General features: G+C 45.5%; 2 protein-coding genes and 1 long non-coding RNA gene across 3 annotated transcripts in view; 1 reads left to right on the top strand and 2 right to left on the bottom strand.

Moving 5' to 3' along the window:
• The window catches only part of LOC143210263 (homeobox protein Nkx-2.4), a 42926-nt gene extending 35918 nt beyond the window's left edge, over window positions 1-7008 (top strand). Inside the window, exon 5 of the mRNA XM_076426972.1 lies at window positions 2483-7008. Within this exon, the coding sequence (XP_076283087.1) occupies window positions 2483-2824 (342 nt within the window). The 3' untranslated portion in view covers window positions 2825-7008. The remainder of the gene's footprint in view (window positions 1-2482) is intronic.
• Window positions 1321-20504, bottom strand: LOC143210280 (uncharacterized). Its single transcript, XR_013009221.1, has 2 exons — window positions 13095-20504; window positions 1321-12979 (listed from the first exon to the last, which is right to left on the bottom strand). It is a non-coding gene; the product is annotated as an uncharacterized LOC143210280 (long non-coding RNA).
• Rat1 (5'-3' exoribonuclease 2 Rat1) overlaps window positions 1321-25469 on the bottom strand; it is a 58874-nt gene continuing 34725 nt past the window's right edge. The window contains exon 17 of the mRNA XM_076426968.1: window positions 1321-24916. Within this exon, the coding sequence (XP_076283083.1) occupies window positions 24809-24916 (108 nt within the window). The 3' untranslated portion in view covers window positions 1321-24808. The remainder of the gene's footprint in view (window positions 24917-25469) is intronic.

The following is a 25469-nucleotide window of genomic DNA, read 5'->3' as shown; positions in this document are numbered from 1 at the left end:
CTAATTTCGTAAAATACTCGGGCGTGACATTTTTTTCTTTGACGAAACTTAACCTGTATTCATTTTTCGAGGTTGCCGCTCTTCAGAACTAACATATTTTGACTAGGCACGAGGATCAGCGTAATTTGAGCACATTATGAATCGGTGACGTCAATTGACGTCTTTTGGAATCTGTAATCCCTACACACCATTACCAGCATTCTCCTTAAATGCGTCTACATATTTTTTTTTTATAATTTATTTATTTAATGTTGCTTCAACATCAAAAGTCATTAGCAACACGGTATATTTTCTTACAATATTTTGTACATATTTGTATGCTTGATATACTGGGCAAGACCGGCGATATACTCCTCAGAACCTAACAGAATGGGTAATTAGCATTTTTCCTTTCATTCTCATATTTTTTTTTTAAATGATTTATGTTACACATTTTTTAAATATTACTATTCTTTCTTCACATCTGCAAATATATTCATGGACTTATTCGACGGCGTACCGAAATTATAAACTCAAAAATGAATATAATCTGCGTCAAAATATTCGTGTAACTATTCCTCTAGTCTGCGCGAAGCACAGCGAGCCGGCGATAAAATCAATTTCTGCCTGTTCCTAGAAAAATAATACACGCATACGGTAAGAACGCGAGCCACTCGAATGGAAGGTGATCGTGTACTCTAATGTTATTAGAATAATTCAAGTTTTTTTTAAAAAAAAAAAAAAAGAAGAACCTCGATCGGAGCCGAGTCCTCGACCCAAAAACCCAGCAGGCCGAGCATTGAACAATGTTCTCTTCCAAGGAAAAATATGGCGGCGTAACGAGCCGGCCGAGGGCGAAACGACGGGCTAACGTGTTTCCCGAGAATCCAATCACGGCAGGCATTGAGCCTCATTACGCGTCGGTGGTCGCCGCTCATAAACACGTACTACTCCGTTCCTGAGCACGGCCGTTTTCGCCGGAAATCGCTTAACGCGCGTTGAAGTGGCTAAAGTGGCGTGACGCGTGACGCGCGCGCCGACCGTCATGCGTTTAGCGTAATCGTCACTTTGTCAGCGTGAAGTGCACGGCATGCCCTGCACTTATGTTCGCGGTCGCAACGCGCACGTAAGTCCGTGTCGGCCACTCGAATCGAATCGTTACTATAGCGAGCTCCCTGACCCACCACCCCCTGTTCGGACTGATCACGAAAACCGGGAAACCATTCTTTTAAGAACGCTGCAGCACCCCCGCAACGAAAAGTGTCCGACAGCAGAGATCCGGACAATGGCAATTAAACATGAACAAAATCAGATATTATAAAATTCTTGAAGGGTCACTGATGCAAAAAAATCCCCAACCCTACCTTAGTTTTCATCGTCGACTTCTACCGCAATCTTCTTACCGATTCCGGGATTTATGATCCCCCATCTCGTACATTTCCCATACATTTTAGGTCATTTCACCTCATCGTACAGAATTTCTCCACCTTTCTTCGCGTCCCACGCTGGTGGCCGGCAGCGATCGGGAACATGTTATGTTCGCTGGCATCGCATCGCGTCGCGTCCAAGTGAAACGAGAAAGTCGGATCTAGCGAGGCGTTATTCCCGAGCGCGATTATATTATTAAAGCATCGCTGCCGCGGAGATCGAAGAGGAATGTCGTGTACCGAATGTTGATACAGCTGAGTGGTCGTCCCGGCAGGTACTCGGCCGGCTTGCTTCGGCTTCTGTTTGGCATGCCGTGGGGTCCCGCTCACCGTACTGAATCCCTGACGATGAAGAGAAGAGACGCGCGCGGGGTGACAGAGGGTAGAACGAACGGGCAGTTCGATGTTGACGCGGCTGACAGAGCTCCGTAACTTGGTCCACGGTAGCTGGTACTGTTTATTCGTAATGAGAGAGGGAGAGATAGTTAGAGACGACCGTGTGTGTGCTCGAACGCTGATCACGAGGTATCGCGCGGGTTAAGTACCTGTGCCCATCGTCGAAGCCCACGTGTTTGCTCGGAACACAGAAGCCCCCCTGATGAAACCGTTCTCCTCGTCCCACGTCTTCTCGACCGGTTCACCATGGAGCAACGCGTGCACCGGGGAACCCGCGTTTCCATATTGCCGTCGCATCGGGAGGATCAGGCCAAGACCCGCGCAAACGAACCGCATGGCTGATATAGGTGCTCGTTGCTCTGGGTGAAGTCTGGTCACGTAAAGCACCTCGATAACGCGTGGTACCTCGACGTATGAATGAATATGAATAAATATTTTAATTTCGTCTTTGAACAAGACTAGGAATTTCCGCTCCAACCCAATACTTAGTAGATTTCATTCGAAATCTTCATCACGAGTCCGACTCGTTTTTGTATTATACATAGTGCAACGGGATGAGTCGGCACACCACGTGCAACCGCAACAAAATCTGACAAGCTTAGTGGTCAATCGACGGACTATAGGCTGCCAAGCTCCAATAGTAAAGTCGGTTCATTCACCGGTCGTTTCTTCTGTTGCAGAGCGCGAGTTCGCCCCGGCGGGTGGCTGTCCCGGTCCTGGTGAAGGACGGCAAACCCTGCGGAAGCGGTGGCGGTGGAGGCAACGAGGGTAGCCGTGGCGGACCTAGCGCGGCTTTGGCTAGCCCGGCTCCTCACCTGACGGCAGCCTCGAGCCCTCACGGATCCCATCACGCAGCGTCCTCGGTGTCCCATCATTCGGTGGTCGGCGTGAGCCACGTGATGTCGTCCAGCCAGAGTCTGCAGCACTGTTCGTACACGAGGACCGGGACGCAGCAGAGCATGCAACAGCAACAACAGCCGCAGTGCGGCGGGTACCTGCCGTTCCAAAGTCGGGCCTGGTAGTACATGCCATCCGCGGCGGTGGCCAACCCATCAGCCGCAGGTCCAACTGCCTGGTACCCGATAGAAGACAGCCCTTAGAGACACAGACGCCGTCGGCGTGAAACCACTCCCGAAGCCGTCTGCCGGTTCGCCGGAATGAACGGGCAGGTTTGTTCGACGTCGAGGACAAGGAGGCGATCAGCCTCAATCGTCGGAGACGTTCGTGGACCCTTCGAGTGAAAGCGTGAGGCTCTTTGCCCGGGACATTGGGACGCGAACGGTCTCCCGTGTTGTTAGTGGCCTCGTCAAGGGACTGTCGATGAAGTGACGCGAGGGGATTCAGGCTCTCGGAGCCGTTGTCCATGCTACAGAGACCGCAGGACGGTTAATTGGAGACAGTGATCCGCGTTCGAGTCGTCTTCGCGTGCGGACCAGCCGTTGCGGCTCGGAATCGCTTCTGATGTTAGCCCGAAGAGATTCCAACACGCGAATCTCTCGAAAGAGTTGGGCTCCCGAGTGCGCGATACGAGTGTCCAAACGTAAACGTGTCCTGGGACACTGGACGATCAAGCCGATACCGAAGTACTTACATCGTTCCCGTTTTGTCCGACCGATAGTGTTCCTCTCGGTGGATCCCGAAGGTCCGAATTTTTTGTAGGGATCGATGGCCTAGAAACGCCGGGGAACAAGAACTTCGTGACCTCGAAGAGTGTTCGAAGCGACTCGGAGCGCACGAGTCCGTCGTTACTCGATCTTATTTCGTAGTAAAACCATGATGGAATGGCGACGAGTAGAGGTCGATGGTCAGTCTACCATGGTACTAGACACGATCGGGTGTTCGCAATTAGCTGCACGAGGTTCGTTCTCGTTCGTTCTCGCCAGGCAGGAGCACTCCCCGGCTCCTGATTCGTCCTAGCGTCGATCGATCGCGTGTTTGCGAACCTTCGCCGTCGAGTCCGTGATGTAAGGGGGACACCTTCGCTGGCTAAACTGTCGTCCGTTTGTTGTTGCACGACAGCGACGAGGTAGGAAGATTGGAAAAGCTGAAGCGATCGGCGAGTTTAATTTGAACGTGTCTGAAGTAGCGAGAAACTCGGACGCCTAACTATCAGAATTATTAATTGAATTCCTCTTTGCGGACTGGTTTCAAATATTATTCTCAACTCCACTTCTTTCTACGATGAATTCGTTTTGTTTGATTTGCATTCATACTTTGTCATTTCAACGACAATAGATTCGTTTAAGATTTCAGAAGTAATAAAATTATTTGTATAGACACTCGTTGAAGCAAATCATTTTGATAATCGTGCCAGGTAGGAGTGTAAAGATCAGTTTTATACCCTAAATTGATGGACGCGTCGAATTAGAGGCGCCCGATCGCAGAAAGACGAGGACGAGCGTGTCAGTGACGAATGCGGCAGTTTCCGTCGCACCTGTGATAGCGGCACGTGCAATTCGAATCACAACGGACCGGCGAAAAGGGGCTGCCCGAATAATCTGTCCGGATCCACTCGAAACGCGCCGATTCCAATTGCGAGAAACTGTACACCGGCGTTTGATCGCGTCACTCGGTCTATCCGGGACCGTCATACGAGACGCGCACTCGCGACAGTGTTGCAACGTCACGTTCCACGCGAGTTTGTCGCACCCCTGGTGAAAAAGAATCGAGTTTCAGGTGAACGAGCCCTCGTGAACCTGTTGGAGGCTTACTTCCTTGCGCAAAATCAATTACGGTGAGAAGCGGACAGATTTGGGGTTGGAAATTCAAGAACCGGCACGTGGAACGTTAAACGTTACGAACTACCTTCTGAATTTCCTTTAACAATTTAATTGATCCCCATTACTTCGACACCGCCACGTCGATTCACAATTTCGCTGATTACATATGTATTTCTGCGAAATAAGGATTTGAAGATTTAAAGATGCTGACAGCTTTAAACTTATTTGTACGCTTCTATCATTCAAGCAATGGTCGATATTAATTCGTAATCTCTCGCATTGTGTTCGTTGAATTGCTACAATTTCTTATTATTAATCTGCATTGGAATAACGCAAAAGAGTAATGGTACAGAATGATAACGTGAACACAATGGGGGAGGGTTTCATTGTGACTAAGACATTAAGGGGATGAAATTAGTGGGTTTAATGATAGCCTATATTTTTTTCCGAAATTTATTACGACGTATATAGATACTTGTAATTTATAATCTGTCTTTGAAGATTGAGACGGCCTAAAGTCAGCCTTCAACTTGTTACTGGCATCAATCGCCGAGACTCGATGGAAAGAAATACATAATTTATGCCATTGAGAATGTATACGTTATACGAATTTGGAGAAAATTCGTTTTCTCCTCATGTTCGTTACCTGAGAAACCAGAGTACTTTCCACATCGCCATAAAACGCAGGGAACAAACTAATGTAGTTGCACTGCGAGGATTCAGAAATTGTCCAGATGCATGGGAATTGATGAAACTTTGTAGAGTGTCGAGTTCGTGATTGACGAACTGGGACTCAAGAAAACACACACACACAGCTTACACTATTTAGCAAATGATAGCCATTGAATAGAAGCAAGAGACTCGATCTGGCTAATTTGTAAAATATTCAACAAGACGATTGTTCATCTCGGATCTGGTTTTTAGTCGATACCAGCGATAAATATCGTGGTCCACTTATTGTGCAATAGGCCAGACAGCACATTAATTATTCCGTTGCATAAATCGATATAGCCAAGCAGTGTCTGCGTCACTCTTCAGCCCTGAGTGTACTCCCTGATTCTCCATGCATCAACAATTGTCTGGAAACTTCGTTAAAAGCCCCCGGAAGACCAATGTTTTTAACGACCATGCTGGAAATGTCTGGGTCCCTTCAAACTCCGTTTTCTTTTGCCAAGCCAAACAAAACCTGCCCCTTCGAGACATCGAATTCTCTGCATTAGACCTAGTGCCGGACATGATCAAAAAGAAAACGGACTTGTTCAGGTTCTCCGAGTTAATATGGTTTGATGGCTTTGCAGTTTAACAGAAGTGGAATCGTGGAATTCTGAGATTTAACCCTCGACTGGTTTATACCGAGATTTCTCATGACCCAACAAAATTTCTGTACACCAATTTTCTTTCTTGAACTTTTTCAGAACATTTGATTCATTTACTCTTAAATTATACATGTGCTTAAAGGTGTTTGAGAAAATTTATACAGAACTTTAGAAAGTATCCTAGTATGACATTTCGTAATCCGAGTAAACACTGTGTCACTTAAAGGTGAACAAGCGACCTGAAGAAGCGAGGAACGAACGTGACGATTTTTGTCAAATTGCAAAGATACTTTCTAAATACTTCGGCAAGTCTGTAACTTGAAATTTTTATAAGTGAAATCATAGTTCAAAGTGCGACGTTTTGATACTAGATTATTTGATACATTTTGATTTTTATTTACAAACAGACTTTAGTTAACAGGTAAAATCGCAAAGCCACAATACACTTCTACTAAATTGTTCGTAGCACGCGTTGATATGCTCGCAGCTCGATGAAAATTGGCAGATGGTCACATAAGAGCATAGAGAAGTGAGCCGCAAAGCCACTAAACTGTATCTGCTTTGTCACAAAGAAATGAATAGAATTCGACTTCATTTTGATCGCTAACACTAGGAGCATCGGGACAGGCTATGATCATTCCAGATCTTTCAATTACTAAAATCACAAACGACGGTTCCCTGTGATCGATGACACAATTTATTTATTCGAGCACGTGTTACAAGCAAATCTCGCCAAATCTTAAAGACCTTTCGTAGTTTTTATAACACATGAAAAATTATCATTCCGATTGCTCGGTACATCCCATATCGATACAAGGTGTCTCTGAAGCGGTGCTGCCGCCCAAAAAGAAGTGTACTACCAAACACGAAACATAAATTCTAAAATTCGCACACGCAACAGTCTCGGTTTCTTTCTCCTTTGAGTGTCTACGTGCTGTAAATTCGGAGGCACCTAATTTCGATACACCAGCCGATCGAGGCCGTTCAAGACCAGGCAGAAAACGGGCCCAAGCACTAGCGCAGCGCCGAGATTCAGTCTAGCAATAACGATCGTCAAATTCTCCGAACACTGTGCCCACGACCAAGTCATTTGCAAAATTCCTAGCCGAGCGTACCTATACCAGAATTCGCGAACAACGAAGTCGAGCCAGATTCAGCCTAGCAGAGAGCGTACCGCGTCCCCGCGTTCAGGAAAAGTCGAGAATCGGCCGCCGAAAGGGTTGAAACGGGTAGGCAACGAGCCTGTGTGTATATCTGCCCCCCCGGACGCGACGACAGGGAGAGAAAAGGGGTGAAAGAGAGACGGGGTAAGGGGGCTCGACGGAGGAACAGTCGAAACGGATTAATCGGGTGTCGGAACTGGCTCGTTCCATAGAAAACTCTGAAATCGTGTCGCGAGGCGCGCATTTTTTTCAAGCGACCGTGAGCCGCGACACGCGTGTGTACATAGCCGCGAACAGGGAGGCGTGGCGGGGCAGGGACGGGGGAGGGGGGTGTACATATCGCGAAATTGTGACGCGCGAGAACAGAATCGATCTTCTCTTCTTGCGGCCGGAGGAGGATGGCGAGGAAACGGCAGGGGGAGGGGGAGAACCGGTCGGAAAACCAAGAGAAAAGCGTGTGTCCCGTCGCAGTGATAACGAGGTCACAGCCGTGAATCCCGATGATGTAAATAAGAATAATGTGTACGGTGGTCTATAGACGTTCGCTTGAACGAGGGAAATAAGGGATGCTCGCGGCGGTCGGGAGTGAGAGAGGATCAAGTCCGGGGGTTGGGAATCGCTGGGGGGAGGGGACGGGTGTGGAAATTGGATCAGCGACGAAAACGCCATTCAAAGCTGGAAATTCTTGTTGCTCTTCGTCCCCGTCCCCCTACCCCTCCTCCCCGTCCCCGAAAACCGAGCCTCGGCGTTCCCGTTCTACTGTAAACGATTTAGAAAGAGAGAGAGAGAGAGAGAAATGGAAACTCGAGCATTATCGACATTAATGTAACGCATCTGATTACACACACCCATTACACACGCGCGCGCTTTCTCGCGCGAACACACAGCGACATGGATACACGTGTACACATATACGAGCGTCAAAGTATAATTGATTGACGAATAGCGAGTAGCGTGTGACGGTGAAGAAATTTAGAAATTATTACAAAGTTTTGTAAATAACGACAGAGATATTAATAAAACGATACTTATTCGAAGAAACGCCTGCGACGAAACCGTCGGTGTTTGATTTTGAACCTTGTCTCAACTAGTCGATCCCTTAACTCGATCCTTAACTCCTTCACGTTCGAGTTCAATAAAGTTCCCATGTGACCAATAATAATAACAAATGGTATTTGTTAGTCGATTCAGCGTTTGTGTGAGCATAACGCTTTACTTGCCGACGCTTTTCTACGACAATTTAGAAGTGACAGTTTCTAATGTAACGGCATGTTCTACAATTATTATTTTAAAAAGTATTATATTATTTTAATACTTGGACAGAAAATTTTGTTCACTCATGCAAGGATTAAGGGTGAAACTTGTTTTATTAATTAGTTTGTTGCGCCAGATATTAAAAAGTATCGTAAAGACTAATGAGCTGCAAGAGCGTTTGCTGCAATAAAAGATGGTAAAATAAATCGGTTTTCATGAACGTGATTTCGGTGATATTATCAATGGGTTTTATTAGAGTGGAAGCCAATACATCAAGTATGTAAATGTAATGTGAAGAGTAGAGATGGGAAATGTATAATAATATAATTGAATGTGTTAAAACGTTCAGAGTGACTAGCAATCAGTTATAGTGGTCCAGAACGAGGCAGAGACTAAAAAGGTTCTGAAAATAACTGAAGGGTTCTGAAAGACCATTAACAAACTATTATTATTATAGAACGGTATTTGCCAAAAGCACAAAGTTTATAAGTAGAAACAGTCGAGCAATCGTCAAGCACCGGCGAAACTAACCGTCTCGTATCCTACCTGTCATTTCGACAGGAAAATAGGATATCGCAGAGAGAATATCGCAAGGGAGGCTAAGAATGTTTCATTACATCTCTCGGCGAGTTTTGATCGCTGCGTTTCTCATGCGTGGCGAACGATCTCAGCGCAGCGTCATGGAAACACCCTCATACTCTGATCCAGGCCGCGTGTTCCTGGCCCCGTACCGTGCTAACCCCCTTAGAACGGCGACGGTGTACCTACGATTATTAAGGTAAGCCGATCTCTTCGATAGGTGAAGGTTAATGCCCGGCGTGCAGGTAGAGGAGAAGCCACCAGCCAGGAGTCGGCCCGCCTGTTTATTGGATATTTGCGGAGGGTCTGGAGCTCGGGGACTTAAACCCCCCGGGTGAGGGGAGGTCAGGATTCCAGCGATTTATCAAGAGCACCGTGACTAATTGCTCCTGGTTGCGGGAGCAGGTACGGCCGGCACGAGACACACGAACACGGGAGATCGCAATTCTCTGGGACAAGCGGGAAACGCGACGGCGAAAAAAGTGTTCTAGACTTTCGCGCGGAAGCGAGATTAATTAGAGGAGAGGGGGAGGAGAGTTGTGTTTCTTGCTTGGCTGTTCTCTGACGATATTCTGTCTGTGCCGCCGAGAAATCAAAGTTTTCCCGGTGTCGAGCGCAGAAAATGGGTGATTTTTCCAACCAAAGGCAGTGCCGCTACCAAATCATTACAACAGAAAACGCATTTTGTCAGCAACACTTAAGTGTCGATAAAAAGACCGATATTGCCTCTCCGTCATCTAGATGTTTTGACGACGTTGACTACAGTAGTCAACCTCCCGGTGGCGGAAAAGCGATATGGGCCACCTCACCGACACTTAAGTGTAGCAGAAACAGCGCGTTTCCCGCTGTGAAACTTGATGAATGGTGGCTGTACTATTTTTGGATCCACTGCCCTGCGAATCATGCTGTATCTTCCACAGAGAAACAGAAGATTTGACTGTATCTCGAGCAGAAAGTGGATACATTTTCAGGATGAATTCTTCGACACCAACCAATTGGCAATGTTTAAAGGCCACAGTGCGATCGAACGAGGCCGAAGGATTGGTAGAAGCGGGAAGGAAAAATGGTCGCACGAGTTTCACACTCGTCGATGTCGGCGCGTGTCGATTGCCCGCGCGCAAACGTCTGTCCGCGAGCGTGTGCGTGTGTCGCATGACATACGAGAGGTCCTGACGGTGACAGGCCTCCGCTTCTGGTGGTCACTCTTATACACTGGTATCCCATATCGCACCCCACACACCCCTCTCTTTCTCTCGGCTCGGCCGCCATTATCATATTTATTAACTGCCGCTCGACGCTTATATCTACACCTATTCGCTGCCATTCCTATATAATATAATCTGTGCCAGTGACAGCAGCACGTGGCACCATCCCCCCGCTCCCACCCCGCTCCACCCTCCTACGCTCGACGATACTCTCTCTTTCTCTTTATTTCCCCTCTCATCCTGCTTGCCCCCCTCTCCCCCTTCCTACCTTATCTGCCACCACCCTTCACGCCCTTATTACATGGACAGAGGATTTGTTGCTGCCGTTTGATACGATTACCGAAGCCGACGGTTTCCCGGCGATTTCTGATTCGCATTATAGACGGGAATCAACTCGGATCCCGGCTCGCGAATGCTCGTCTTTGTGGTCTTTCGATGATAATTGTTACCTTGTGGTCTTCCCTGTGATCTTTGGTAATCCACATGCCTCGAACTACATTCCCCCATAATGGTTTCTCCTAGCTCTTCAATCCTTTACCTCTGTTGGTGGCTGCTACTCCTACTTTCTTTTGTTTCTACTCGGTTTGAACGTTTAATCACTTCAATTGTTCTTTTTTGACGTTTGGATGCAGTGATCGTCGACCCCTGCACCCAGGTGGTCTGCTATAAGAGCTGTACATACATACAGCGACCCCCATTAATATTCGAGCTCTTTTAAGAGAGGATTTTTTGAGAATTCCGAACAATTAGCTTACTACATGATCGGAAAAAGAAATTTTGGGGAAAATTGTAATTTTGTTGGAATTCCAGAAAAAATATAAAAGTTGTATTTTACGAGATTTTTGTGGGCCCGCGTTATAAATCTGTCAATTATGAATGTGAAAATTTCATGGAAATCGGTTGATGCGGGAACGAATACAGGCACTGAAAGGTGTAAGAATCCTTAGAATTTTTGTCATAAATGCGTAAAATCCGCAGTCTAGCTGTTCTCAAAGTAGGTTCAAAACATTGTAAAAAGTCGATGCGTGTGAATTTGAATGGGTCTATCCACGGCTGGCACGAAATCATCGATGGCATCCGTTTCGCAACGTTTAATACAAAGAAGTAATCTGCAACACGCACAGCTGAACGTCTTATTTTTTCTGGTTTAAAGAGCCGCACGGCGGAATGGCACGCGCAGGCCCGTCCCCGCGAGTCCTCCGGTCGATTGTAAATTCATGAAGGAAAAGGAAGTCGAAACGCCCCACGTCGGGACCCCGTTCATGAATACCGGCCCGGTGAAAACATGGGGCTGTTTCGATCTAAGACGCGACGAGCGCGAAGCAAGGGCGCCCTCGGAGCCAGGATGCTAATGTCGTCTTCCACCGATCTTCCCTTGATAGCTGGTCCTAATGCATTGCAAAGGGTTGTCGCGGGAGGGAGTACCTGGCATTCGTCATTCATGACCTCGCATTTCAATCGATGCCTCCTACAAGCGAATGCATAAACCAATTCCTCCATAAACAGCCGAGCGCCCGTTTGAAAACTGTGCTGACCGGATCCGCAACGATCGGAAAAACTGCTTTATCGTCGCGTTTCAATTATCCGTCGCCGGAAGCCTCGAATTTCAAACCGTTTCAGCCAGCGTGAACGTTGGGGGAGGGTCGCTTGTTTCCTTAACGAGATCTCGAAACTAAAATATCTCGGTCAAACGCGCGCGGAAACGATCGCGGGTGAAGCGTCCCGCCGACGACCGGTCGTCCCAAGTTTCCGGGGGCTCGGGGCGAGAAACTTTTTCCGCGGGAGACGTTCAATCCGCATCGACAATTGCCGGTCGACCATCCCCCGCCCCGTCCGACGAAGCGCGCGCGCGTTATTGAATTGGAAATTTCCGGGCCGGGGACAAAGAGTCGATTTCATTTGAAATCATGCCGCAGGTCTCATAGACCTCCATTCGGATAGGTAGGGAAATGCAGATTGCCGGGGCGACACAAAGCATTCCAGCCGGGATAACCGAACTGGATAACGGGTCCAGATATTGCTACTTGACTCCCTCGCCCTGCAGGTAATTGCAGCGCCAGGCTGCCTTTGCCATCTATACCGTGACGGAATTCGCGATATTCGCTTGCACGCGTCGTACGTAAGATACCTGCGCCGCAGCCCGTCTAGCACCGGCCCTGGGAATAGGTGCCCCACCGATGCGTTATTGAATCCTGATCGAGATCAAAAGGTACCTACCCGTCACAGAGCCGATCAATCTACAGCACGGTCCAACTTGTTTTACCCACGATTAATGCTAACGGCATTATCTTCGGTCTCTGGCAGCGGTCTCTCGTTCGTTTCCAATATGTTCACCTTTTTACGGCTCTGCTCGAACTTTCAGATGGTAGACTATCACGACTTTGATCGGTGTTATTCGTTGGGTTGCCCGAAATTACCGAATCTTTTACCGACAGATTTTGGTCATCAGGTCTTTGTTTATAGTCTGTTTTTCGAAAGAGCTGTCATGGTCTAAAGTAATGGAATCGACGTGGACAAATTGCAAAACATAACTGATCAGCCGATTCATTGTGAAAGAAGGGTGCTTCAATATGTTGCACTTCAGCAACGTTTCCAGATCTCCGACGAAGCTGGGCTGTAATACTGGCGAACGTCCGAGCTTGTTGAACACTTTTCTGCTCTTGAACGTTGCGACCTTGACTGCAATTGCTCATCCGAGGGTTCAACTTTGTTGACCGTTAACGGATTCCCACCTACATTCACATATATTACAGATTCATCGATTGAAATCAAGACGGATCCAGTCTACCTACAGCACAGATTACCACAACGACTTCACCCCGGATCAACGATGACAGAATCATCTCTCATCTTCCTTTCAAGATATCCATTTCCTGCTACAAATCTGTGTTCGTCGAACACCTCAATTTCCCCTCCGAAGCCTCGACTTCGGAAGCTTACCTAAAAGAACACTTACTTAAAGCAAAATACAGACACACCTACGTGTGCTTAGGCAAGAAAAGACGGCCAGCAAACAGATTTCTGTGCTGCCGATCAAAAGTTTAAAGTCACTTACAATATTCCGGAGGCGGACGTAGGAAATCACTGGAGGGTCTCGCTGAAGATCGACGTCACTCGCGAGGCAGGAACAAGAATCTTGGACTGTGAACACCGGTTCAATGTCGCGGCATAAGAAATCGTTTAGCGTCGCGATCGGCCGAAGAAAACCTGGCAAAATCTACCGTCTGTGACCCGTATGCAAGCTTGCGACGTCACGGTGTAACGCACACGTTGCAGCGTCGCAGAAGTCGCGTACACACACACACACACGTACGCCGCGACATGCGTGTAAGTTCCCCGTCCGGGAGCAAAAATCGCTCTGTTCCGCAGAGTGGGGATGGCTCCGCCTCCCGGCGACCCTACTGCTGTTCGTGCACGCCCACCGGCCGCCCATCCCGTCGGCTCGTTGCGTGGGTGAGCCTGACCTCCAGAAATAAATCGCTTGAAGACGATGGAAAATGCTTCTACGTGGCACCTACTGACCGAGACTTTCTTTTTCGCGCTCTCTGCCGTTCCCCTTTCGAATAATCCGTTCAGAAAAAAGTTTCGAGTGAAAATCGGTTGTCGTCCGAAACGCTCGTTACTCGTCGGTTAATAGGCTGCCTTCCGATTCGCCTGTGCGCGTTCTATTCGAGAACGCCTTTCAGTAAAAGGCTTAAAGTCGCTCACTTAACAGTACCGGACCAACGTCAACTCATTTACATTGTTATTATTTAGTTTAAATGTGAATGAGGTCACCTATCCACAATTGCACAGCATCGGCACACTTATCGCACAGTAATCGATGATCGTGTCTTCAACAAATTCTCGTATGCCAACAAAACAGAAGCAGATAAAGAGAAAACATACCGCCTGCAACCGTTGTGATGAAAAATTTAGTAAAACACAAAGAAAAAGACGAATTTGATGAAATTGGCAAATTCATACCGAACATGAGTAGCACAGTGGAAACATTTTCGGCATACAATATTGCTGTAGTCAAACAATGTACAGCATAAAATTAAAAAAAAGTAATGCAACAAAATGATTCGTCAACCAATGACGACATTAATTAAACGAATTTACGTATACTGAAGACATACGAATGTACATACGCAATGTACGAAATTCACCCTCTTTTTCTCTTCTTGTATTATTTTCATTTCCGTCACACAGTACTGCTATTGAAGTGAATTCTTCGTTATTAAAGCCTGGCATGTTGTATTCCTTCCTAATATCTCCATACGTTATCGTTACACGAGGAGTCGTCTGATCCCACATAATAAATCGAAAGGGTTACCCGCTAGGTGTTAAAGGATTTTCAATTCCGGGTGAAATAACGTTAGTTTCGATATCGGATTTCCTTCCTTCCGCAGCCGGTATTAATTCACAGTGCCGTTGCCGCGCCGGAGAGGCTAAAATTAATTAGAAAAGAGTATTTAATTTCGCTTAGCAAGCGGCTCGCGCCACCCTCGTCGACGGGGGTCGCTGATTGGACAATTCTTACCCTCATTGTCTCAGTGCGCGGCGCGTAGTTAAGGTTGGGGCTCGATCGACGTAACTCGTGGCGCGACAGACGAGCCGCGGGGCACGTCGAGCCGTTATTTTTAATTCTCGGCGGCGCGGGAACAACAGGGGCTGCTGCTCTGTGCGCGCGTATGGGCCGCGGACACACTTAACCGACGCCCGAAAAACAGTTGCTGCGACGACGGTGTGCACAAAAGCTTGACGCGGCGCGCACATAACGAGCACTTAAGCACTCGTCGACAACGGTCGAACACGAAAAATGTCATAAGATGGTGCATTGTGCATGGAAAAAGGAAAGGAAGGGGAGGGGGGGAAGGGGGGCACTCGTAGATCCGTTGGCGCGTACACGATGGTATATTGTTTATCGAGCAGAACGTAGACACAGGGTGCAAGAGCTTTTGTAAGAACGATGGCCGTGCGGTCGCGCGAGCGCAGCCAGGCTACCAGCTATGAACGTACGAACGTTTGCACGGCAAGAACGCAATATGCCAACCGGTGCCTCGATTCGATGAACTCTCGAGAGGCTGTGTTCGAGCGATGAAGGAAAATCGCGAGATCGAAGGTTCCCACACACGGCGAGGCCACCAGGGGCGACTCATACGGCCGGTTCTCGCGGCGACGTTGTTGCGGGCCCCCGGGACTAGGGTGACGAGTGCATACCACCAGTGGCACCGCCTAAGCTAGTCCCCGACGTCATTCGTCGTCATTCGTCCTGCACCTTTTTTTCCGGGCGAGCGTATCGTTATTTCCGCGAGACCGGACAATCGAAGTCAAGGAGTCGACGTTGCACGGCTAGGGGGTCTGATTCGCACGGGGGGTCAACCACACGGGATCCTTGGCGACGCTCACGTTAAGCCCTTGTCGGTAACCGGCCGCGAAACATTATCGACAGGCGGGTGCCCCGCGCGGGAAACCTCGCGGGGGGCCATAGCTCGTCACCTCTCGCCCTTTTCCTAGCTGACTGCTCACTCGACTACTCGAGGGCACGAATCTTTCGATCCGATCGGCTTCTTAACCGCCCGACTTTGTTCGGCCGATGCACACTGGACTATTTCCATCCCCAAATGCGGCAGAAACTCCATTTTCAGAAGTATACCAAAACCATAAAAATTGAATGCACAAAATAAATTGAACATTCGGGCCACAATGTGGTGTATACGTTTTTTTCATATTCTACATATTATTAATGAAATTTTGCAGAGACTAAAATCACCATTTACTACTTCGCTGTTTACCACGTGTAATTACTAGACAGCGGATCTTTATGCAAAATAAAAATGTTTTACCTGAATTATAACCCAAACTGGAGTGACATAGAAATTTATTTTCTTTGTCATCATGGATAAAAGGTTGAAAATAATATGACATAATTTTTAAATTCTTCTAATGTTCTCACCGTTTTAATTTCACCTACTCATTTTTGTTATAAATGCATAAAGATCCACTGTCTAGTGATCACTACACTTCGAATCTTTATGCAAAATGAAAAGTTTTTGTGCATCAAGCCGAATATATATTTTTCACTAATAATTTTAATGCAGTGAATCCTTTCACTGTTTTAAATAGCAGCTGCTCCGTTTTGTGAAGAATGCATAAAGTCTTGTAATCACTATAAAATACTAGACCCGTCCCTCTGCTCCTCTGGATTCGTGCCCGGTCAAAGCAACGACGACGCAGCGTCTTTATTGACGCGCACCGAGTAAAATTACGATCTCGTTTAGACACGAAAGACGTACGCGGCGCGGCACAGGGCTGAAAGCGCGCCGAGGGATCCGGGCTCCGAGGTAGGGTAGCGATCGAGCACTTGAGCACGAGCTCGGAAGAAATGCGGGGAGAACAATGGCTAGAGGTAACCAGGAGCCGGTGCTGCGTCATCCCGGTGTCTGAGCCCGTCTCCACCGACGCGGTAACGAGGTGCACGTCGACCAAGCAGAGAGCTCACCTTCCCGCGACCCGCCACCAAAACCGACCACCCACCGCACCGATCCTCAGGATGCCACGAGATATATCGCGTTACCTCGCGGGACGCCTAGCCGCCGATCATTTCGCAGATAATTCGCGACACCGTTGCTCCCGTTAATTGGAGATCAGTTATAATATCGTGGCACCGATCAGACACGCTCCACCGCACAGTGGTCTGAATCGAAGAATTTAGTGACATTTTGTTCACTCTAAACCTACCAAGCATGAAAAATATCCGGCAAATGTCGCCTTATAACACCGGCAACACTAAATTTATCGAGACTGTAATTTTCGATACAATAGATGCTCGAACGAGGAAATTTATTCCATAAGTGAATTTTGTAATTTCAATAATTGCAAAATATAAATTTAGTGTTCAATGAACACGTATTGTTGATCGTATTATATGTCCAACCTCGAGAGTAAAGAAATCCATATACGATTTAATAAACATTGTAATTGCTTCCCTTAGAGGTGGAGGTTGTATATTAAAGGTCATATATTAATAAGTACATAATCTATTTGTAATGTCTAGTTAATTACAGCGAAAAACTAATGACCAACCAGCAATTATAACATGCTTAATATATGTAGAATGTTTGTTTCACTCGAAATAACAGGTAGTCGTAAGAGCCGTATTTTAGAACAAATCTCATAATCGATATCGAACAGGAAGGGAGTTACTACGTAATCCTCGAGCGGCACTCGGTGTTAGGAGAGCGGAGCAATCGCAGACTCTGATTAATTACAGTTTCGAAATATTTAAATTCCCCTGATACAAGTCTCTTACTTTATCGATTATTGCATAGATTTTCATATATGTATATTAGTTGTGACGGGGTTTCATCGAGTCGAGAACTTTGAAAACGGTGGTTGCAATGGCACGATCAATGTGGCAAAGGTAAACCTTGCAGCGTCGAGCAAGGTAATTGTATTTCCTCCAAGGTTCCACTTCTAAAATTAGTAACAATTAAACAGAATGCAGGCGAGCCTTATTATTTTCCCCAGACCCTGGTGCCTACGTATCGTCGGCGGAGCTTAAGGGAGCCATCCAATTAAGGGACACCCCGTGCACGACGAACTCGAGGGATTCTTGGTCGAGCAACTTCCGTTCCGAAAATTCGTCGGCAGCTGCTTGATCTTTCCGCGTGGTTTCGCGCCGTACGAGCGACGGTAGACACTCGGCCAATGCGTACTTATCAAACGCAGGCGGCGTAACCTCGAAACGAGAAGTACAGCGTGGGATAGAGACAGAAAAAGAAGAGAGAAAGAGATGTGAATCGCGAGGAACGAAGTGAGAGACCAAAACGGAAAAGAGAAAGAGAGAGAGAGAGAGAGAGAGAGTCGCGTACACTTGGCTACTTGGCATTTACATCCGCCATCCATTTTGCACGCTGGTACTTCAGTCCCTATTCTTTACCTTTAGGTGCCTGCACCCATGTACGGATACTCGCGCTCGCGAGTCCAGGCTCCGCCGACACATGCAAACGATCGCGCACGTACAACAAGGACCAGTCGGTACACGGTCACGTGTACATTAACACGAGTTGCCGCGTTTTTACGTGGCAGAGCAATGCGTAGCTTCTCTGTGCCCCGTGAGTGCGTGAAAGAAGTGGCGAGCCAAAAGAAAAGGGGAAGGAAAGAGAGAAGACGAAGAAGACGGTGGAGCAGGAAAGACGAAGACGGAGGAACGGAACGAAGGGAGAAGAAGAGAACTCGGATGTGCCGTGGAGCAGAGTCGTGTGAGGTGAGGGCGCACCTGGACCTTCATCTCCATGGGCGTACAAGGGCTCTCACTGCCTTCCACTCCACGATTCAACCACCCAACGGACTGCCTCCAGTTACCGTGCACCAAAGTTTCTTCTTTCTCTGTTTTCGGCCCTTTTCGCGCTCTCTCTTCGCCCTCTACCCCCACCCTCCTTACCGCCTTTCTCTTTTCTCTTTGTCTTTTTCTCTCTTTTTTTTTTGCTCCGCAGCCGCGCGTAGATCGCACGAGTGCGTGTGCGTACCATTGGAATCCGCGGACGCCGACACCCAAGCACGTTTTACATCGACTCGGCGCTTGTAAAAAAAAGGAGAGAGAGATAGAGAGAAAAAGAACGAACAAAAATAAAATAAAAGGAAAAAGTAGATCTCGCTGCGCCGCGCCTGAGCGTCACGTCGAAAACAGTGGAAAAATAGCGATCGAAAAACGGCGGATTTTTTTGTGTGTCACCGTTTTTCGAGCATCCTTGATCCGAATTCACAGATTACAGCAGCCGACCGAGCGCGACGGCGAGCTGTTACAAAACGGCGAAACCCATTACCACCGGCTGAAAGCAAATACAGAACCGTTCCACGCCGAACGAAAATATCGAGGATTTCGGGAGTTTTACAACGAGAGCCGCCTATCTTACACCGTGTACTTGTTGAGCCGTCATGTTTATCACTGGTTGCACTCATGGCCGTGTCTCTCTTGCGGATCACCCCGCATTCGAAAATATAGTATAATCCCTCTGTCGAATATTCAATCTAGGATACATAAAATATTTTCATTCGATTCAGTTAAATTGTGGACTGGACAAAATTAACCCTTAAATGGTGCCATGTTTAGTCAGACTACATATCATGTATCACAGGGCTTCTCTGAAATTCTGTAAAAATGATTGACAGTGTCATTTAAGACTGAAAAACTCAAATGTTCCAGAGAGGTCAAAGAGTGTACAGAAATTTTATTGTGGAATGAATATTAAATTTGCTAAGAATCAAATGAAATCGTATTTTCTGTGTCAGCAGTCTCTGTAGATTAAAAGTAACGTATGAAAGGTAAACAAATTATGCTTACACGAACCGCTTAAGCTGTTAACATTTTGATCAGTGTCACGTATGCGTGACTTATCTCAAAACAGCGACTACGGACCAATATCGCAGAATCATGATTTTATTTTTGATTCTGCATACAGATTTGTCTCAGCTGAAGGAGAGGTCACCTAAATATCTCCTTTATTTTTAATGGCACAGAAAATATTTATGGCATAATTTAAATGGTATCGAAGGAGGAATATCATAGAGGAACAATTACTTTTGTCCGGTTATTGTTTCAGTTTTTTCAAGGTCGTCGTTATTCTTTTATCGAGAAAACTATTTTTTATTCCATCTTATAGCGGCTGAAAAAATACATTTGAATACGCTTAAGTCATTAACAAGATGGAATAAAAAAGAAATAAGTTTTCTCGATAAAGAATAACGATGAACTTGAGAAAACTACGAAAAAATAACCGGACAAAAAAAATTGTTTTTCTATGCCATCAATATTTTTTTTGTGCTATTAAAAATAAAGGAGATATTTAGGTGGCCTCCTTCAGCTGAGACACCCTGTATAATGAACAGACTCATTTTTATAAATATTCATTTAAATTGAAAATTCTCTTTAATAATGCAATTGAATAAATATAGCAGAAGTTCGAGAAAGGTGTAAAGGGGAGACGGTGACTGTCGCTCTAATAAATAACAAGGAACAACGTTACATAAACATCGGCGTGCATCCGTTTATCATTTTCCCCGTCGGACACATTCGTTCGAGTAACTAATTTTGGAAACACGAAGAGCTTTCTGCCATGGAGAACGCGTTGGTAAAAGAGCAAGTAGCTACATACGTCGAACGCATAATTTCCAAGTGTTCGGGCCTCCTGATTTCTTTGCGGCACAAAGAAGTCGTCTTTTCCGGTGTGCTTCTCTTTGAGGAACTCGCGTGCATTCTCGAGCACGGTTATTGCGTCTGCACGCGATTATGGACGATCGAGCGAGTGCGTGCGTGCCGCGCATACTCCTCCATCCGAAGTGCTCCTTTCTGTGAAGCATGCGGCGTTATCTCGGCTTCCTTGTTGTCCCTTTGATGAAATAAAGCACTATCCGCGGCGAGATCTACCCCTGCGTCAGTAGTTGCGCTCTCCCCGCTCCCCGTGTACACGCGATCCATGTGTATATACTTTCGCCTTCTCTCTCTCACTCTCTCTCTCTTCAGTCTCGAGTTCTCTCGACGGTGTAGGACACAATGCGGCCCTTACATCTTCATCGAGTACGAGTCGTCGCTTGCGTGTAATGCGTTCACTCTGGTTTCCATACGGGTACCGAGCCCCGACCATTTCCTACCGCAGACTCGGCACGGCACGGTCCAGACACTTCCAATACACTGTTTTCTCAAACTTACGCGCGATAACGAAAGCGAGAGCGCCAACGCTTTGACGGCTGCACGCTTTCCACGTGAAACGTCTCTGGAATCAGTCTCGTAGAAAGAGATCATGAAACGTAACGAAACACCAACCAAACTAAGCACGGCAGAATTTATCAACCGAAACACCACCATTGATAATAATTAATACGCGCAGTCTATATAAAAGTAGAGACGAAATCAGTATGAACTTTTTTGAAACTTTTGAAGGGTATACGATAAATCGACACGGCCAACTTTCATGCTGGTGTTTGAAATCTCCACAGAAGTGTTCTCAGGTATTCATTAGAAATGTGAATAGTCATGCTAGAACTCATAAACATGTGCCGTGCCCTGTCTAGAAACGCACACCGGCTCGAGCAGAAGCATTAAAAAAATAGTGTGAGAAAAACGAGAGAGCGGAAGGGTTGTTTACACTTAGCCATGCGGGCTATCGGAAATATCGGCTTGGATCGTCGAACGAGAGACCGGGTAATTTTATGCGGGCAATGGAAATTAAATGGGCCGTGTGGAACACAATACATACCGATAAGCGAAATCTCCATCGTTGAACTCCTCTCCTTTGCAACCCTTGGTTCCGCGAAGTGTGAAAATAACGAAACTCGTAAACAAATACGGGATAATCTGTGTAACTCCTCGGGGGAAGTTCCGAATCGCTGAAGAGTATTCGTGTTTATTTAGTTACACGTGTTAATTTAATTTATGGAAATATCCGTGTTTATTAAGAGATCTCGAGCATTGAAGGAGCTGCTGATGTACGGGTACACTTCTGGGCGAAAGTTCGGGGGCGCTTTGTTATAATTGGTGAACACGTGTTTGTTAAGTCGACGATCTTAACTGCGAGTAATTGCATTAATTTGCGAAAGGTAAGACCCGTTTTAACAATCGTAACAATATTGGCTTGAAACGAATTAGTCATGTGATGTAACTGTACAGAAAATCGGCAAGTGGATGCAAACTTACGGCCAGTGATGTGTATGAATAGTTTATAATTATTTTAAGAGGGGTGCTACAGAGTTTGCCCAGCCAAAGGAACCCAGCGGCTCCCAACGAACGGTTCTACTACAACGTAGGATCCAGATTTCAGGGTGACGATAGAGGAGAGCCTAAGAGAGGAGAGAGGAGGGAGGAGGGGCGAGAGCGAGGGGCAGAACAAGAGCGCTGCTCGCTATTGTTTTCTCGAGTGGTACTCGCTGGTTCAATGCTCGCCCGCTCTGGTAGACCGGTACCAGATGTACCCGACCGCCTGGTTTCAACCGTGATACCGTGCCACGCCATTCGTGGCGATTACGCTTTCCAATTTCCCAAAATGTTCACATTGTTCGTCACCGGGACAAAAGCGTTTACAGGCGAAACCAATGGCTCCATCTTGCTCGGTCAAAAATTGCCCGAAGAAATTTGATTGCCAGCCAATACCTGGCTATTCAATCCGTGAAACCGTTTCTTTTTTTTCATTACATTTTTATTTATTCTATTACATTTGGACAATGTTACTCGCATATACTGTATTACGTTTACAGGGTGTCTAAATTTCAGTAGTCAACAATCTTAACACCAGCCACCGGTAAAAACGCGGACGGCCGTCGCAGTGGGCCTTTTCAGACCTAGACATGCCTATACTAATATTTACGTAATCATGGTTATTTAATAAATTTATTTTATAATGTAAAAACTTCAGACGCAGTAAGATCTGATGTGGGCTCCAACAGAATTTATAAAAATTAAAAAGATACCTTCGACTACCGTTGCTCATACTTCTGGGCAATAGTGATCATTTTGTGGGCAATGATGTTACTGTTTCTACATTTCATTGTCATGGTCAAAAATTGGTAGGAAATATTGCATTTATTTTCCATTTTGTCTACAGGGTGTTTCGTTTATCTGATAACGGGAATATCTTGTGACAGACTGATTTGTTTACAAAATTTGTTCAGTATGAAGGATACAATCATATAGTCTAATTTTTTTTAGGACTAGATGGTGGGGAGGGGGGGTTTCAAAGTCAAATTAAGTTTTTTCAATGGTATGTCCTATTTTTTATCACAGATCGATAGAGTATGAAATTCTGAGTATAATATTGTTGGCCTTCATATGTCCTAAGCCTAATAGTTAACGAGATATTACCCAAAGAAGAAAGAAAATTGTTTCGATAATATCTCGTTTACTGTTAGGTTTAGGACATATGAAGGTCAACACTATTATACTCAGACTTTGATACTGTATCGATCTATGGTATAAAAACTAGGACATTCCATTTAAAAAACTTGATTTGACTTCGTCTTACGTTTTTTTCGTAACTTCAGTGCGTCACAAGATATTTCAGTTATCAGATAAACGAAACACCCTGCATATCAATTGTTTTTCTGATTTTTTCTTTTCCATCATTGCCCGCATATACGCACTCTTATGTATGTATGTACATTGATTGATAAAACTGTATGTTCAAAAATAATAAATCAAAAATATTCATATGGGCAGGCTACCCTACTTCCAGAGATTTCGGCATTCTCGTTATTTGTTAAAATGGAAACTTTTTGAAGTCAACTTTAAAAACTTGACTGCACTTAATTTCGGTTCAGACACCGTCAAACGTGCTAGTATTCGCCGATCAAGGGTCACTGGATGTTGTTTTGGGACTCTGCGGACGATGGAGGAGATTCAGTGAACGCTCGGTTGTAGAACCAATTAAATTATATTTGTCTCAAGTGCATACAATACAAAAATGGCCACGTGTGCCGCATATATCGTCCGTAGGGATATTGTATAGTTCCCAACGGCCGACTGTGCACTGACAATACAAGTATAAACAATTTGTACAATTGAGGCCGCGCGACGGAATTGCTCGCAAATTAAACAGAGAAACTTATGCATTCTCCATTTCATCGAAAAAGTACTTGTTCTGCAATTTAGCATTCTGAACGCGTGCAAACAATCAAACAACAATTATATGCTCGTATGGTCACATTAATATACTGTAAATAAAGGTATTACGTCAGATTCCGCGCGACACGACGATTATAAAAGTAATAAGAGGCAAAAATATGTATATTCCCGATTTCGAGACTACTGAAACTTCCACTTTCACGGAGTAACAGATGCTTCACTGATTATGCTTTTAAAATGACGCGGGAGCACGCGCGTGCTATCGTTTCCCGAATTTAAAATCTACAAAGCTATAGTTCGAGCAAAATTACTCGACCGCGTTCAAGGCCACCCATACCACGTTGAAACAAAAAATCATGCTGTGTGAGGAATTATCGGTGGCTTTGAACGGTCCTCGCACCAACTATAGCAATTTGATAACATTGGTCAACATCGATTCTATCACGGAGAACATTTACATACACAGAACACGAATTCGAAAGCCGTTTGTCGCCATGAGGTTTTGAGAAATTTGAGATTTTGAAATAAAATTAGAAATTCAACTTTCAGAATTTTTTCTTGCTTCAGCCGAAAACGTGGGACGAATGATTCTTACATAAAAAAAACTTCTGTAGACTCTCCCAAATATGTTCGTACGTTTTTTTTTTTATAACATTATAGACGTTTAAACATGTAAACGATTGAACAACAAACGGCTTTCGGATTCGTATTTCGTACATGAAAGTCTAGGAAGCCGTAGATGTTCTCTGTGATAAAAAGAAATTTGATTTTGTTGACCAGTGTAACGTATAATTATGTTCCTGCTTAACAGAAACATTTTTATTCCACATGGTGAATTCATCGATTCAATAATCGAGACCTTTTGGCCACACTACGCGTCCTTTTGCGTGTGATATTTCATTTTGCACTAATTTTCGTCGCCTAATGTAAAATAATCATTGGTCTTCGTTCTATAATCAGCTATTCTACATCTGACAACGGAGGAAAGAAGATCAAGAACGTCGACATTTTGTACACGAATACTCGGATACCTCAATTGGACAGGTACGAGACAATTATGTCCTGGTCCTAGCGCCAGATTTTCTTGTGATTTTCATTTTGTTCCGGCATACCTCATCAATCCGACGACCGGCGACATGTCTAGTCGAATGATAGGACCTCTGCGGTATTTACCGTCTCCACCCTCCTCTGTGACCACTTCCGTTGCCGTTACCGTTACCGCTACCGCTACCACTACCACTAGCATTACCATTGCCTTGGTAATTGGAAGAATAGTTCTAAAACAACCGGAAATCGTGACATTAATCTCTGTGAATGTTCCTTCATCGTTCGAGCTAATTCGTAGAAATTCGACTATTTTCATTTTGTAAAAACTACACTACAACACAATTTTTTACTGGATGCAAAATTAATTTCTGGTAATATACTTGTTTCTACTTATTTATCAAAATAGGCGACCTTTATAGTCACGACTGCACAATTGTTTGACTTGAATTGAATGACTGGCGCGTGGAGTGGGGATCGCTGAACGCGATGACGTACTACCGAGCGTTGCGCGACGAGCTGTGACGGTTAATATTTAAATATTTTTTTCTCCTAGACGCACAGTTATTTTTTTAAATTTGTTTTTTAATATTGCATTGTCATCCAGTTCTGAGCTATGTTTAAAGTTTCAAGTCTCTAGCTCATCGGGAGTGGTTTAAAATTCGATTACAAAATTCGACAACTCGGCAAGCTAATATAAGAGTGGTAAAAATCTGTAATAAAATCTCATTTTCTATTTACGCGTTTAAACAGTGTTGAAATTATTTTACAACCCCATTAATGTAG

The sequence above is a fragment of the Lasioglossum baleicum genome, chromosome 7, assembly GCF_051020765.1.
Source record: "Lasioglossum baleicum chromosome 7, iyLasBale1, whole genome shotgun sequence".
Taxonomy (NCBI): Eukaryota; Metazoa; Arthropoda; class Insecta; order Hymenoptera; family Halictidae; genus Lasioglossum; species Lasioglossum baleicum.
The sequence above is the reverse complement of the archived record's forward strand: the minus strand, read 5'-3'. Positions and strand labels throughout refer to the sequence as shown.